Below are 15624 nucleotides of genomic sequence, written 5' to 3'. Positions count from 1 at the left end.
CAGTTTTTCGCATCCTTGATCGTTCAGTGTGGGAAAGGATCAACGCTGGCACTCATCCGTAGACCTACCACTGAGGCCCAAGTCGATGCGCGAACAGCCACCTCAACGGATGTATCGGTATATTTGTTAGCAGGGCCAACGTTGTCGCCGTGGTATATTGGTTCCCTGCTATAATTACCAGGTCCCCGTACAGGGTAGCCTATGTACGGAAACCACCCAAAGCGCCGTCTATCGAAGAGTAGGGTTTAGAGAAATTGCCCTCCAAGTGTACTGACAATCACTATGCTGGAGGTTTGTGTATATACAGCAAATGTAAGGTACTAGCCAGCTATTCAAATGCCAGGCGGATGGATATCCCATGGCTAATATAACACCGAAATATTAAGATCCCCTGGACATACATTCGTGCGCTTACTCTACTAGCAATATGCATGTGGATAATAAGGCATCCAAGCACCCGAGTCAAAAAATGAAGATCCTGACGCTCACTTTGAGTAATCATGTAGTTACTATGCCCAAGTAAATGCCTTCGTGTCGTCAGGGCTAACCTCCATTTAAGCACACAGTAAATCATGGGCAAACAAGACAAATACAAGACACAAGATCAAAAGGATGCAGGTGTTCCACACCCTTGACGTTTGAAGAGCGAAGCAGGTATCAGGGCAAGTCTGGGCCATGCAGAGCACATGCATCCTGAATCTATCCTGCCGGCCGCGTAGGAATCTCTCTCTCTCTCTCTGCCTTTCTATAGTTGGTATGGACCCAGTATTTACGTAGTGTGAACTGTGGATACAAGTAAAAGCGGTTCCAATAGAATGATCACCACAAAGATCATTTCAAGCTCAGTAGTTATGATGAGCGGGAGACGAATGACATGCGGCACCTCGGCCTGTTCTATAAGCGACCGGTTGGTCGGCGACGGGGTCGAGAGACACGGTCAAGAAAGGCTGGTTGATTTAATTCATTTTGCCATCATTTCATTGGAGTACGAGCTATTGTAGCGACACCCATTGAAGTGGCATATCAAACCACGTTGATGGACCCAGAGCGGCAGTTTGTTTGCCAGAGAAAGCGTTCGATGATATTTTATCTCATCTATCATGACGCATATGACATCGTGTGTAGGCCGGATTTCCTTCCTAGCCACACTACCAAGCAAGAACCAATCCATTCGCCTTTTCCATGAATGCAAGGACCCCCAGAATACCCGCAACAGCCTACTTGAGAGGAATGAAACGAGAAGAGTGGGTGGCACCAATACCAGGACGACCGTGCTTGACGGGGTGGCTATCGAGATTGTCAGTCATCTGAGCACACGTCCATCGCGTGTGACGGGGAGTGGAGTGGACATACTATGAGATAGAGAATTCACCCAGGTAGTGGCCGACCATCTCAGGTCGGATTTCGACCTGGTTGAACTCCTTTCCGGAGTAGATACCGATAACGCTGCCAATCATCTCGGGGACGACAATCATGTCACGGAGATGCGTCTTGACGAGGTCGGGCTTCTCGTTGGGCTTGGCCTCCTGCTTCGCCTTGCGGAGCTTCTTGATCAGACCCATGGGCTTGCGCTTGAGACCGCGGTTGATTCGGCGGCGGGCACGGGCGTGGACGACATCACGGAGCTGTTCGGAATCGAGGTCCAGGAGACTGTGCGAACACCATGTTAGTACCCGTTTCGTTTCTTGTTCATGTGGTTGGCGCTGGCATCGGGCGACTGGGTTGAGGTCTCGTAGATGGGGGGGGTTCACGTACGCATCAAGGTCGATGCCTCGGTAAGAGAACTTGCGGAACTGTCTCTTCTTCTTGAGCTCGGCGGCCTCCTCAGCGTTCTGTATTCGGAAGAGGTCTTGTCAGTCCATCATTGTCCAACAATTTGTAATTTTTGGGAATTGATTGCTAGCCATGCGCTCCCACCCCCAAACGCTGCCGGGTGGCGCGCGGAGGGGGAAAGGCAGGGCGAATATTCTGTTGAAGCACGTACGTAATCGGGATCGTCAGCCATGATTGCGGTGATTGAGTGTTGCAGGAGATTCGCTTGTCGATGGAGGTTGGTCGAGGAGCGAATTCAAGGGAGGTTGTTGGATTCTGGTGTCGAGGTCCTATCGATCAAAATTGATGGAGCGGATCGAGCTGCTACCACAAGAACACAGCCTAGACTGGAACGAGCCGCCAACAATTTTTCCCGTAGGGTTTTGTGCCCTTTTCCTTTTAGGCCGGGGGGAGAATCTGGTGCAGTGGGTGGAAATGGGGGCTGGCCACGGACCCACTGTAGGCGGGGCAAAGCTGGCCAATGGGCATGCGGATGAACTTCGGTCTGCTGACATAAGGAATTCTCAGTCAGGTTACTTGCATGTGTGTACATCACCACTCTACAACTCAATGCTCATAGAAATGCTTGGCTCTGCATTCACTTACTTATGTACATGCATAAACCAACTGCACAAAGCCAAGGGTCTATTTCTTTACTCCCTATGTTTGGCATCGCAGACAAATACTTCAAAGAGGTGCACTCCATCCACCATCACCGAGTCACTCATTTGCATGCATGTGTACGGGCCAGTGACAATATTGGGAGCGAACGCGTAGAACCTCTTTTGTCCTGCCACGAGGCAATCTATCTGCAGCCTATATAATACACAAGGCCAGCACTGGTTACTGTTGTCGTGAGAACTATGATATGATGTAGTGTTTGTCCCCTACGCCGTCCAAAGCGCAGCCGAAATGTGACACCGTGAGCCATGCGCAAACGGCTTGAAAATAACAGAGAACGAAAGACCAAGAGCAAAATGCGAACCCGCCCAGTTCAAAGAAAATCAACTTTTGGGGAATAAGGGTGATCACATCACAACCACCGTAACCCCTGAACGCCTCCTCCGCAGTGTCCCGGCAACCAAACCATTCAATGGGAACAAACGATGGCGAAGAATTAAACCCCGGCTCCCATCCGATGCACAATACAACTAGAAATTCCGCTAACGCAACGACAAAAGACAGTCGTAACCCGTGCAAGACCTTCGTCATACTAGAAGCATGCTGCTGTGCTGCCGATCAAGGAAGCTCCTCGGTCAGATGATAGTTTCGGGGCCGGCGCTTCCTCCTTCATCTCCAGCTGTTTCCTTAAAGATACTACCTCATCCATGAGGTGTCCAAAGTCTTCCTTGTGGTTTTTCTCCGACTGCTCCAGTATACTGACCCGGGTGTTGGTTTCTGTGAGTCTTTCCTCCAAACTATGGATGTATGCCCAGATCCCTTGGTCGGTCGCAAAGATGTTGTTGCTTGTGCTGTCACCACTGCCACCATTCTGACTCGCCGCAGTAGATGATACAGCTTGGGCACCAGCAGAGGCAGCACCAATGTTGGACTGCCCAACGGCCGCAGAGGCAGCCTGGGCGGAGGAGATACCGCCAGGGGCGCCAGCTTGGCCAGCTGCCGCGTAATGGCCATCGCTAGAAGGAAACCCGGAAACTGATACGAGTTGAGCAACTAGAGCTTCAGGGTAGGACGGTAGTGACGACGAACCTGATGAAGTCTGACGGTCTGCCTGTTGGCGGCCAAACTGCTGCTGCTGGAATTGTGTCGTGAGACTCGGGGAACGCTGACGCGCAACACTGCCATCATGTGGCTGAAGACCGGGGCTGAGCGGCTTCGGGCTTTCCGTCATGCCGCTTTGCGCATACATAGAGTTCGGGCCACTCGAAGGCATGGAGGATATGCTTGCGTTCGCCGCGTGCGGCGCATTCGAACCGCGCTCCACGTTGGGCGGGTACAATCGCCCGGTAGAGGTACCTGGAGGGGAATATGTTCGTAAATGATGCAAAGATTCATGGGGTTCAGCTTCATTACCTTGAACGTGTGGAGCCTTCATCCCAGACATGCTCAACCGCCGACGCTCCTCTTCTGTCATATCGGCCTCATTGGGGTTTTCATAGACGACGCCTGTCATGGTGGAATCGTCCACATCAAGATGACTGTAATCCTCTGTCTCGAAACCGAGGCTGCCCCGGCGACTAACACAACCACCAGGACCCTTACTATGTCGTGCCAAAGCATCGCCACGTGCAAACTTGCGGTCGCACTTGGGGCACACGTGCGGCTTCTCACCCGTGTGCAGCTTACCGTGACGCTTCAGATCGTGTAAACGCCGGAAGCGCATCTGACAAGTTGGACAAACAAAAGGCTTTTCTTGGCTATGCGTCAATAAGTGGCTCTTAAGGTTATGGTGACGGGTGAACTCGGTTTCGCAGTAGGGGCACTTGTGCTTCTTTGAATTTGGCGATTTGGGGCCACCTGGCTGATTGGGCGTCATAGGCATGCTCATCGTGCGTGGAGGGGCAGGCATCGCAGCTGATGGAGGGACCATGCCAGGATACGACAAGGACGTAGGATTTGACTTGTCCTCCATCTGGGCCTGAGGCTGCGGCGCATATCCTGCTCGGTCGCCTCGTCCATCAATGTCCATAGGACCTGGACTAGCAGTGACATGAGCTGCGTTGTTGCTCAGAGCAGCCAAATTTGCGGCCTGCTCGGCGGCAACATCGCTCCTGTGCTCCATGTGCTCTACATGATCTACATGCTCTACATGGCCAGGGTGCTCCGCATGCTCTGCGTGTCCCATGTGTTCTGTAGGCTCCGTATGCATCATGTGTTCAGGGTGCTCAGGGTGCTCGGTGTGCTCGGGATGCTCCATGTGCTCTGCATGGCCTGCGTGGTCTGCGTGATCTGTATGACCTACATGCTCCTCCGCAAGCTCTGTGTGCTCATTGTGTTCGGCGTGTTCCGGAAGCACCGGTTGCTCAACATGGTCTGGCTGTTCGGCCTGCTCCGGTTGATCCATGTCGCCTCCTGTCTGAGGTGGAATCGAATCGTCACCTTGGTGATCGATTATCTGTTCGTCCGGGTGTGCATCATTCGTCACAGGTGCGTCCTGCGGCCGGCTCATGGCAAGCGCGCTGGCAGACATGAGCTCCGATTGCACCCTGTAGGCTGGGTTTTCGCTGGCACCCGAGACCTGCTGTCTGTATTCCTCCTCGCGCCTTCGTTTCTCGTCTTCGAGGGCGGCAGCGCCGGTCAAAGGGGCTGGAGAATGTCTCGAAGTCAGACCAATCAGCCTAGCAGCTTTGGATGGCGACAGGTCGGAACCAAGGTGAGAGGTGAAAACAGACGAGGGCGATGTGGGCGTGGTTTCCCGGGCGCGCTTCAAAGAAGCTGTCGCGCGAGTCGCGTCAGCCTGCAGCGACTCAACGGAGAAAGGATCGTGTTGGATGGCGGGTTCGGAGATGGTAGAAGCAGGAAGCGGCGGTGCTTCGGTCGCGACTGGACCCTTCTCCGACGCCATGGGAGCTTGGAGGGGGTTGAAAGGCAGACCAGAAAGAGGCGATTGAGATCCTACAATTAAATCGGCAGCGACGACTTCACAAAGTCCAGTTCAATGGTCCGGCGCATCAACGAAGCATCGTCGAACCCGGATAAGACAAGGCTGGGAAGCGTGTGGCTGAAGACCGTGGCTTTGTAAATGAGGTTGATGGTGGACGGAATTGTGGTGTGCCACGTCCAAGGTAGAGACTGGTGGGCTGTTTCGGGAAGAAAACGGGAAGAAAAGGAGGGCAATGAGCAGAGAAGGCCGTGGATGCAGTGGCGATCGGGTTAAGCACGTCGAAAGGACAGTCTAGAGTGAGGAAAACAACCAGTATCTAGTCGGTGTTGCCTTCAACGACCATGGGTGGTGAATGGCGAGAGTGACGGGAACTGAGCCGCAGAAGGAACAGAGTGTGGTTGAGCAGGAAAAAAGTGCTTGGGGTGGGAAAGACAGGTGTGGTGGTGCAACGCAAAGGCAAAGGGCCCTCTTTTTTTCCTCTTCTCGTTCCCTGTGCCTGTGCCTCCAAGCTGGGCGCTGGGCCTGGCGTCCGTCCTCTGCTTTGGGTCAGGTCGAGCAAGCAGCGTCAGACTGGCAGGACTAAGACTGGCGGGAGGGTCTGACGGGTCCCAGGATGTGAGATGGGGAACAGGAGCAGGTACTTCCCAGACGCATTGTATTCGATGTACCTACCTACATCTTGCCTACTCGATTGATCCCAGCAAGGTTGAGGCGAAGGCCGGCCGCTTCGTGGCGTTCGCTTACTTTTTGGCCTGTCCTGTCACCTATCGACTGTCGTCCTTGGTGCCAACTACGGTACATATGAAGTATGCTGGCCAATACCTTGGGTAGTGTGATGTACATGTACTCAACTGGCGAATTGATGTATCAGCATTCACGAGCGTCCCTCTGTTTGTGGTGTGTGTTATGTGTTGATTCCCCCGTCACCAGTTCTGATCAATACATGAGTCCTTGTGAGTATGCAGCTGGCTATATCATTTATATGCCGGCCTCCCTACATACCTCCTACTCAGATCAAGCACAGTCAACTGGTTTAATCGATATATTACCGAGTAGTAGTACCTAGGTACGCGCATCATCCAGCATTGATACTTGCTGCGACAAAAGTCCATCAATCAAATGAGGTATGTACATACATCTTACATACTTACCTAAGGTAGATAGGTATTTGATGTCGAGAGAGTGAGCGAGCGTTTGCCAAGTAAAATGATGTCTTGCCAAAACTTTGGCAAAGAAAGTGGATTGATCGATTCAATAGCGTGTGGCTCCCCTCGTCGCTGCAGGCAGGCTGCTGCGAAACAAAAGGTACTTTATTGCCCGTAACGCACCCCCGGATGGATGCAAGCAAGAATTTCATGGGCAGGGGTTGCTAATAAGGCAAGTATGTACTTGCTTGCTTGCACTCTTACCACCCCTACACGGCTTCAGGACACGGCTTCAGGCGTTTCAAGCACCTAACCTTGTGTCAAGGATGAGGTCCTCTCTTGCGCTCTCTGTTTGTAGGGCTGTATCGGTAGGGACGGCGGTCAAGAACTGTCACCATGGTCTGTAGTCGGTCCGTCAGTTGGTTGGCGTAAGCGACAAATTACCTGCGCTTACTTGCAGATGGGCGACCTGTGCAGCAAGTACCAGCAACCCAGCTGCCAGCTTCGACATGGTGAACGCGTCCAAGACTCGGTCCTAAGCAGTTGGCCTGCTGATAATGTAGATGTGTATGGATTCCATGGCCTCAGAAGGGAGGCGAGTTTACCAAGACAGCGTTGACGTAGCAAGGTTGAGAGAGGTGAGAAGATCGGCGGCCACTCTTACAGAAGTTAATCGCAACTGCCCGGCATCACAGCAGCAGCAGCTGCCAGTCTGCCAGTGCACCCAAACGAGAGGAGAGCTGAGGTGGGAAGTGGCTGTGTAATCTTTGCTGCCTGCCCATTGCATTTCCTCTCGGGACTTTGTCAAGTGATGAAACCAAGCAGCCATGCCAAGAATAATGTGATGTTCACCGTAGAAGTTACATCGCGGTAGCCGAGCGGCCTCGTAGGAGCTAGGGAGGCCCGACTCTGCTGCATGCGAAAAGATGGGAGTGGCTGATGCCCATCGCCAATGACATCTTCAAGGTCGGTCGGCCAGCTCTTGGGCGGCCGCTCTGGGGCTTAAGCCATAGCTGGTAGCTGGTAGCTGGTAGCCTTGTGGCTTCATTGCAAACACATATGTGCCGCTTTGCAGCTAGCCGCCTACCTACAATCGTATCTGTTGGCATATGATATGTATTTCCTAGCCAGGTCGTTGGAATCGTTTGGTGAACCCCCAATACGTATATGCGTTAAGTATTGCTGACTGGGCCCACTTATGGGAGATGGAGGCTAGGCATTTCATCAATGGCACTTCTTGACTGTTGATCATCTCCCCGGACAGAAAATGCGCCTTAGCTTCGATCGATCGAATACTGTACCTAGGCATGCAAGGCAGAGGAAGAGGTCGATGATGCGCAAGAGTTTCGACCACTGTTGACCACGCAACGCCCATCGTCAGTGTGCCAAATCGCACACCTACTGTGGAACTGGGAGGAACCTGACTACAGCTGTTCCTCCTCTGCACCGTTGCGGCAGCCCTATCAATCGTTGTAGTTTCTGTTGCCCGACGAGGATTCCAAAGATTCCCAACAGATACGGGATACCCGATAGAGCTTGTCCGTCCCTGGCCGCATACATCTAGGCAATAAACTTTGGTGGCATCCGGTTTTTGAGCCATGAGAAGAGCGCGGACGATGGCTACATGCAGTAGGTACCTACTGTTCAAGCCACTGGTAAACACCCAAGCCAATCAGAAGCGCCGTTAGATTGTCCGACACCCCTGCCCGGCCTTGGGAGCAGCCTCCCCCGCTGACGTAGATACGCCGCTCCACGGAATGCGTCAAGTCCTAACCTGCATGTATGTAGTGCCGGGCAGTCAGCGCGGTCATGTCATTGCCGGCTGCTCAATCGCATCAATACATTATGTATAGGGCAGAGGCGAGGTTTCCTAGCCCTCAACCCCCAATGGGATCGTAGGCTCCCGACGAACATTGATGCTCATGCTCATGCTCATGCTCGATGAGGTCGTCGGATGGTGGTGTGACATGCGTCATCCCGCGCCATCTCGATCTGCCCAGTCTGTCTTTTTTTTCTTCCTCCTTCCTTTCTCCCTCGCATGTACTGTAAAGATCTCCCGCCAGGTGCCGGATGCAGGCCCCCAGGATTCAAAATGCTTGGGTAGGGGGGGCCATGGCCGTTCAGGAGCTGTAGCGCCGCCGGCGTCTCCTCCCAGCACATCCCAATCCGTCCAGAGTCGTTCTTTAGTTCTTACTATGGACCCCAAACAAGCCAAGTTGCTCCGCATCGAGTTCTGCATCGGGATTCTGTATCGACTAATATGTACAAGGAAGAAATGCCGCTCTGCACCAGCCACCGCTATTTTATCTAGTCGGTGGCATTGTCGCCAAGTGCACTCTGCACTGTCGAGGAAGGTCGGCCTTGCATGCTAACTGCCAGGTGGGCGGGCGACATAGCCAGGCTGTGTTGTATGAGTTCTCTACCCAAGTGTGCATATGAAATCCCAGCAGACATTGCCCGCTGACTCGCGGATGGATGGGTCGTCTCGAGACTCCAATTGCATGTTTAACGCATGTTCATTCGCTATGGATATGGCCCGATTCAGCTCAAAAGAAAAGATACAAGAAGTACGTATGCCGAGTAGGTCTCATTGTGCCACACACACGGCCGGAGGCTCAGCTCCCCACCCAATGCAGAGCCACACTGCCCTGAGGTTAGTGCATCACATTTGCATCTGCATCTTGCTGGGGCCGACAGATGGTTTTTATGTGGTCCGTCATGGCCGCTGTACACCGGCTGGCCGGGAGTCAACAGTCAGCACACACCCACTACTACGTTGGTTTGAAAGCGCCTGGGGTCATGGCCTTTGTCGGTTGGGCGTACGGCCCAACGTCATTTTTAACTTTGCTCTGAATACGGGATACGTGATGAGGGTGTTCGTTACCTGCCCAGCCAGGCAAGACACAGCCACGGATGGCTGCGCAACCGGCCTTGAGGCTGATAGGATGCCATGCCCACATGCCTCGTGATAACAGGCTGGGACCGTTCATTAGACTCCAAGACTATTACCGTAGAGTAGACACAGTATTTGGTAAATTCGGTGTACCTCGACGCAGTTATACATGTGGCTAAAGAAATGCGTCGGCGATGCTACGCATTCTTGACTGCGGTAGTCTGACGGGTAGTGGCTTCAGTGAGTCGCATTTACACCTCTCATGTACTGGGGATAGCCACCATAATTATACAAAGTTGCGATGCTTGACATAGGACACGATAATTCTCTTCTTTGTCCCCAAGTGGTGCTGGCAGTGTTTGGTCTTTTCTGCTCCTCGCAAAATACAAGAAACCATCGTACGAGCCACAACAGATGCGCAGAGCGGCCAGCAATGGCAAGTTCCCCTTGCATTTAATACCTAGTTATCATGATTGCGGCATCTTGTTGATTCAATAAGGTCATAGACATGATGATTGGGGATCATACAAGCATCTTTCGATACACTGGCTACCGGCTGGCTTGGCCGTTCGACCCAAGGATCATGGATGGTACTTCCGTAAACATACAGTGTCATAGACAGCAAGTCAGACTTTGAACTACTTTGAAATTGGACAGGAGTCATGACTCCCACCCCCTATTGCGTATGCAAGATTTACAGCGGTCGCGCTTCTCTCCTACTGATAATGATGTTGAGTTGTCCAGGTCTTTCGATGTTCTGCGGTTCAGTACAGCATATGAACGAGCTCCATCGCAAGCCAAAGTGGACTGCTTGTCATCGATAGCCGTCTTATACCTCAGGACCTGATACCAGCCTGTATGTGCCTATCTGCTCTCATGCCTGGGGAGCAGGTAAGCTAGATGACAACGGGCGTTGCGGCATCGGGGACGCAGGTTCATAACAAAGTGGCCATGCGTCCTAGTTTAAACCAGACGACGTATGCTTCGGGCAGTATTTCAACTTCGCCTTTCAGGAGCTCACTGGGGACCATGAGCTTTGCCACCTCGGAGCCCGGGTTCCTGGTTATGAGTGGTATCATATTGATTGCTGTTTTACCAACATACCATCGACTGTTCCCTTTGCAGCGAAAGAGTCCAGACTCATGTTTTCCCCGAGGGAGTTACTTGATGGCAGCTCTATACCCAAGAGCGACCCTCCATGTGTAAATGTCCTGGTCACTGAAAGGCGCCTTTGTTATACTTCATCTGCAATAAGCTAAAGTGTGAAGCACACAAGCCACCCTGGGCAATACATTCAGAAACAGTCCTCCTTCCGGCAAGTGGTAGTGAGTTCTACCCGGTTTCTTCATATAACAACCCTTCAAGTACCATTCGGTCAAAGCCCCTGGGCCAGATTCAGAGCAACGTAGACGAGCTTGATGATCAGAGAACACGTTTCGCAGTCAGAAAAAATTGCCCAGTTTACAAATACTCTATACGCATGTAGTCATCACCTTGAATGACTTTGGACCTCTGAGTGCCCGAGGCCGGTTTATTTTAAGCAGTGGTTCGGTCGAAGGCATAATAGTACGGGCAGGCTCAGACTCGCATGGGCATGGTCTGACATCGATACCAACCGCGTCAGCTGCTCGGGTTCCATACACTAGGTAACCCACGTGATCGAGCGAGTATCGAATCACCTTACTACCTGGGTCACGATAGAATCTCGACGAAGACGTTTCATACGGCCTACCCACCTTCACGAGACTCGGAGATATGCTGCCTCCGGTTGAGTGCCAGACGCCAAGAACCCGGAATAGCCTCGCCCTTACTATATTAGAAGTCACGACTTCCATGATGCCTATATAAGGCCGTTGCTCCTTAGTATAATACAGACATAGGAAAACGTCCCATGCTAGTATGCGCGCGGCTACCCACTGTTCGTGGAGATATATCTCGCCACATTTAGTACATTACCAGACGACGGCATCATCCCACTCAGCCAGCAATACTGTACTGTTGTTATTCGTCCGACGTAAGTTGCATTCAATGTCTCAGGCCACACTCTCATTACCTTTGAGCGCATTGTACACCAAATGATACTTCAGTGTCGTCGTATTTTGACATGTCCAGGTCCCTTCGCAGGCTAATTGGAGCGAGCAACGAACATAGTCCTCCCTAACTTGGGGTTGTAACTCGCTATCTCGTACCTCGATAGCATCAGGCAAGGTAATGAAAGGAGAGAAGTGCTCAGACATGCGAGCTCGACACAGGACGAGCCTCCCCATCTTCAAATTACTGAAAGATCCTGACAGCCCCACGCAACATATCAGTGGCTAGACAGTCCCTAGGAGGGCACGAAGCACTCGTAGACGTGTTTGTGCGCCACCCATGGCTTGGCCTCCGTTGACGCTTAGATGGAGGCGAGCCGTTCGATAGGTGGAATGTGAGCAATACAAGTCTAGAAGCAAGAATGTAACAAGCAAAAACCACGAATATCCATAAAAAGGACACCCATCCAAGGATATCAGGTAACGTAACTAAGTATGGGGGACACTCATCTGGTTATAGATGTTGCAGCTACGCCCAGACAAGAGTGAGTATCGTGCCTCTTCAGTGGTATGTAGACTCGGGATAGGACTACCACGATAACCTCGGAAATACCATTGTCAGTAGAAGGGCCTACATATATATTATGAACCCAATACAAACCCAGGCCCACAAGCAATCATGGTCGAGGAACCAACCCTACAACTCAAGGTAGGCAGGCTGTTCATCGGACATTGAGTGCAGGTAATAGTGTCACCAAGGCCGAGGGCTGATTTCGTCCGGACAATCGCTCTAGCCCTGGAGGCATCTATACCAGGCGGACGGAGCGGCAAGGTCCAATTCATACACCAGGACCCGAGCCAGCCGGGCGTGCTTGCTGAGCGATTTCCGGTGTCCCGAAACAAAGTCCGGTTGCTGAGCAGGTCGAGCCGAATGAGATAGCCGACATCCATGGCGTGCGCACGAGTCGCGACGCCGCCCCAGCAACAGTTGGCCTAAATCGAAGAGTACCAACCTCCAATAAAATAGACAGCCATAGTCAAAACCCAGGACTTTGAATGTGTGTGTGCATGTGTATGTGTGTTGTGTGTGTGGTGGAGACTGTAGCGCACTGGCACGTCTGCTTGGACAACACAACATGGACTCTAATGCATCCATCTTGGATGTTGTGCAGTGTGGAACCTGCGAATCTGCCTCGATGTTGCATGAAGGTCGAGACGGGGCCTGAACCAAGTTTTGACCAGGAGTTCTCCGCAGAACCGTAACAGATAACGGTCGGCGATCAGCGATGGGCACCCAGAAAGCACGGGGCGGGAGAGTAGTACCCATATATGTAAGTAAGTATGTTTGATTCCCTGCACAGGGCGCCTGTTTGCTCCTGGCCCTGCTTCCAAGGAGGCAACGATGCTAATAAACGGACGAGGATGGCGACAAAATGAAGCTGACGTTGCCTTACCTGGGCCGACGGAGGGCTGACTACACGTACACATCTCTGTTAGGGCCGTGTGGCTTCACTCTCACTCTCACTCTCACGACAATGGGATCATGTCAGCTGTGGGGAACAAATTTGAAACATTGACGCTACCGGACGAACCAAGCAAGGCACACAAATCACGAAAGCGGGAGTGTGGGAGTATTTACATGCCAGGCATGCCGCATGAACATGCATGTCCCTGTGTCCCCCCGTCCCTTCGAGCCTTGACCGCCCACAGCAAGGCGGTAAGTCTCCAATGATATTGGTGTTACCTAAAGTTGGGTACTTACCGAACAAGTCGGGCCATTTTCACACTTTTCGCAGTCCAAACGGGATTTTCATGAGCCCGAAGTTTTGACACAGTTGGGTCATGCGGCACGGCCGGTGGTGCTACAGACCAGTCACAGTCGGTCTATTGCTTGAGCGGCTGTACTCTAGGTACTTGACTATACAGCAGTAGTATCCTGTTTAACCGCCGTCTAGGAGAGAGACACACGCACCACTGGAATACATGCATTTCTTATAGTTTCAATCAATCTAGGCGTCCATAGGCCACCGGCGACTGGAACGAAAGATAGATGATGCGATATCGCGGCAGGAATGGAGTTAATACCCGACAATTCCAGCCTAGAAACAACCAATACCAGTTAAATCGTTCTACCGCGGAAAAAAGGGGGCAAGTCGAGATGCACCGGAGGCCTGCCGTTACCTGGCTGCGGCCCAGCAGATCTGGGTGTCGGATGCCAAGGCCCAAATCATGGCAACTTCGGGGCGTTCGGACGGGACTCTTCTAAACTTGGAGTCATCTCCCGTGCTATAGCTGGCATAATTGATAGTACGGGTCCTAAGTTGCTTGGCTTGCCCGTAGGCGAGAGAGGTGAATGAGCTACCCATTAGCTAGAGCGCGCCAGAAGCGCCCACGACGATAGTTGTTTGCGACTGGCTTGGCCACAATCTCGTTTGATATGGGCGACAGAAAAAAGTGAGCAAGCGCTCGGAAAGACGATGCCGGTTGGTTTTGCGTTGCGTTGCTTTGCGACCGTAGTTGCCGGCTGGCATTTGCTTCTTCGATTGGTGTTCTTCTGTGCCGCAACGATCTCGCATCAGAGAAGAAGGGGAAAAAAAGGATTGCCGATCGCACGATGGAAGAGATGGAGAGGCGATGGAGCCATGGAGGTGGAGGGACCAGGGCCAGAATTGGCCCAGAATTGACCCAGAATTGGACGGGGCTCAGTCCACTGAACAAGGTGATGGCCCTCTCCTCCTCTCTCCTCTCCCTCCTCCTCTTGGCTCCGATCAGCGTGGATGGTTTCTGGATGGTGTGCGCGTGCGGGCAATTATTCGAATTGAAATGAGTAATTTCGCCAGTTTCCCCTTTGAACCAGACCGCAACCGACGGCGCCCCGTTTCTGGACGCCCAAGCCCCAATCTGCTGGCGTAATGAGGCCTGGGCAGAACCTGGGATGGTGGGATTTCGAGCTTTTCGAGCTAAAGGCGGTTGCTGTTCCTGCAGTAGCGCGCCATGCCATGCCGCCTGCTGCATGCCAGTGCCAGTGTTCCAATGTTACTAATATCGACAACCCCCAAACAACATGCGTTCCTGCTCGCCACCCCTTCAATGTGATGATGTGCCCACCCTTGCCTGAAGTAGCCTCCCTTGAATCGACATGGACATGGACATGGACGGCACGGCCTGCTGCTGCTGCTGCTGCCGCTTAGCTACTACTCCTGCCACCTGCCGATGCCTTCAATGCAATGTCCAACCAATCTCCTGTGAGAGGGGAACACGGTGTAACGCAAGAGCGATAACTAATAACTGCATAATCAAAACCGACGAATGTCCCCCTCCTCCTACCTCCTACAATCCAATACCTAGGCCCTTCGCGTACCTGAATCCGTAGCACTGCAACATGAGCCCACCTCCAATCCCCGGGGCCAGATGAGAGAGATGCGCGCAGCGCACTGGCGCGGGCATCCATCGGACGGGGCCTTCCATTATTAGTGGTCGCTGGGCACTATGTATGAAGGTACATAGAAGCAGAACGGGCATCGGTTGGTCGAAGCAAGGGTTAGTCGCAGGCCCAGGTACTGCTCTCCAGTCTTGTCTCCAGATGGGATAGTCAGGCACTAGTCAGAGCAAGGAACTACTACTACTGTAGCAGACTAGCTTGGCTTGGCTGGGCTGACCTACCTGCATAGTACCTAGGTAGGCAAGTAGGTAGGAAAGTAGGTAACCTACTGAGGACTGACTGCCAATCCCCATCCCATCTCATCCCCGTGTTAGTGACGGACTACTAGACTATGCTGCCATCCAACTTCCCGCGTCCTCCCTCTCCCCCTCCGCTTCCCTTTCTCCCTCACGCTCCTTTCGACCCTATTCGCAGTATCGCGCCGCGTCGTTTTTTGTCCAGCCAACTGAGAGTCTCTTGACCTCTACCACATTCTTTTGGAACCCCAACTTACGAAGTCACTCGTTCTACCGCTGAATAAGCACCTGAATCAACAAACAACTATACTAAAGTCTAATCCCGCAAACCCAATCCGTCGCATCCACCCAGTCGGTATAGTCCAGGTGAGTTCAGAGTGAGAGAGTGTGCGAGAGAGATAAATATAGAGGCATACGTCCAGCGCCTTCCTGCCTTGTCTCGTCTCGCGAACAACAACGCCCATTCTCACGAATGCTTTGTTCTTTATATTGGACTCCCTT

General features: G+C 52.5%; 2 protein-coding genes across 2 annotated transcripts; both read right to left on the bottom strand.

The window, feature by feature from the left end:
* Nucleotides 1-1217: 1217 nt before the first annotated feature.
* Nucleotides 1218-2005, bottom strand: PG997_003794 (40S ribosomal protein uS19; the record flags this gene model as incomplete). The annotated part of the gene is made up of 4 exons (XM_066808109.1): nt 1218-1287; nt 1354-1650; nt 1756-1832; nt 1985-2005. The coding sequence occupies 4 exons, from the start codon at nt 2003-2005 to the stop codon at nt 1218-1220; spliced, it is 465 nt and encodes a 154-aa protein (XP_066671727.1).
* A 1020-nt stretch (nt 2006-3025) lies between these two features.
* Nucleotides 3026-5338, bottom strand: PG997_003793 (C2H2 zinc finger protein; the record flags this gene model as incomplete). The annotated part of the gene is made up of 1 exon (XM_066808108.1): nt 3026-5338. One exon carries the CDS (start codon nt 5336-5338, stop codon nt 3026-3028), a length of 2313 nt encoding a protein of 770 aa, XP_066671726.1.
* Nucleotides 5339-15624: the final 10286 nt, after the last annotated feature.

Source organism: Apiospora hydei (assembly GCF_038363865.1).
Source record: "Apiospora hydei strain CBS 114990 chromosome Unknown utg000004l_segment0_segment0, whole genome shotgun sequence".
In the NCBI taxonomy this organism is placed as follows: domain Eukaryota; kingdom Fungi; phylum Ascomycota; class Sordariomycetes; order Amphisphaeriales; family Apiosporaceae; genus Apiospora; species Apiospora hydei.
Note: the sequence above shows the minus strand (reverse complement) of the source record. Positions and strands in the feature narration are given on the sequence as shown.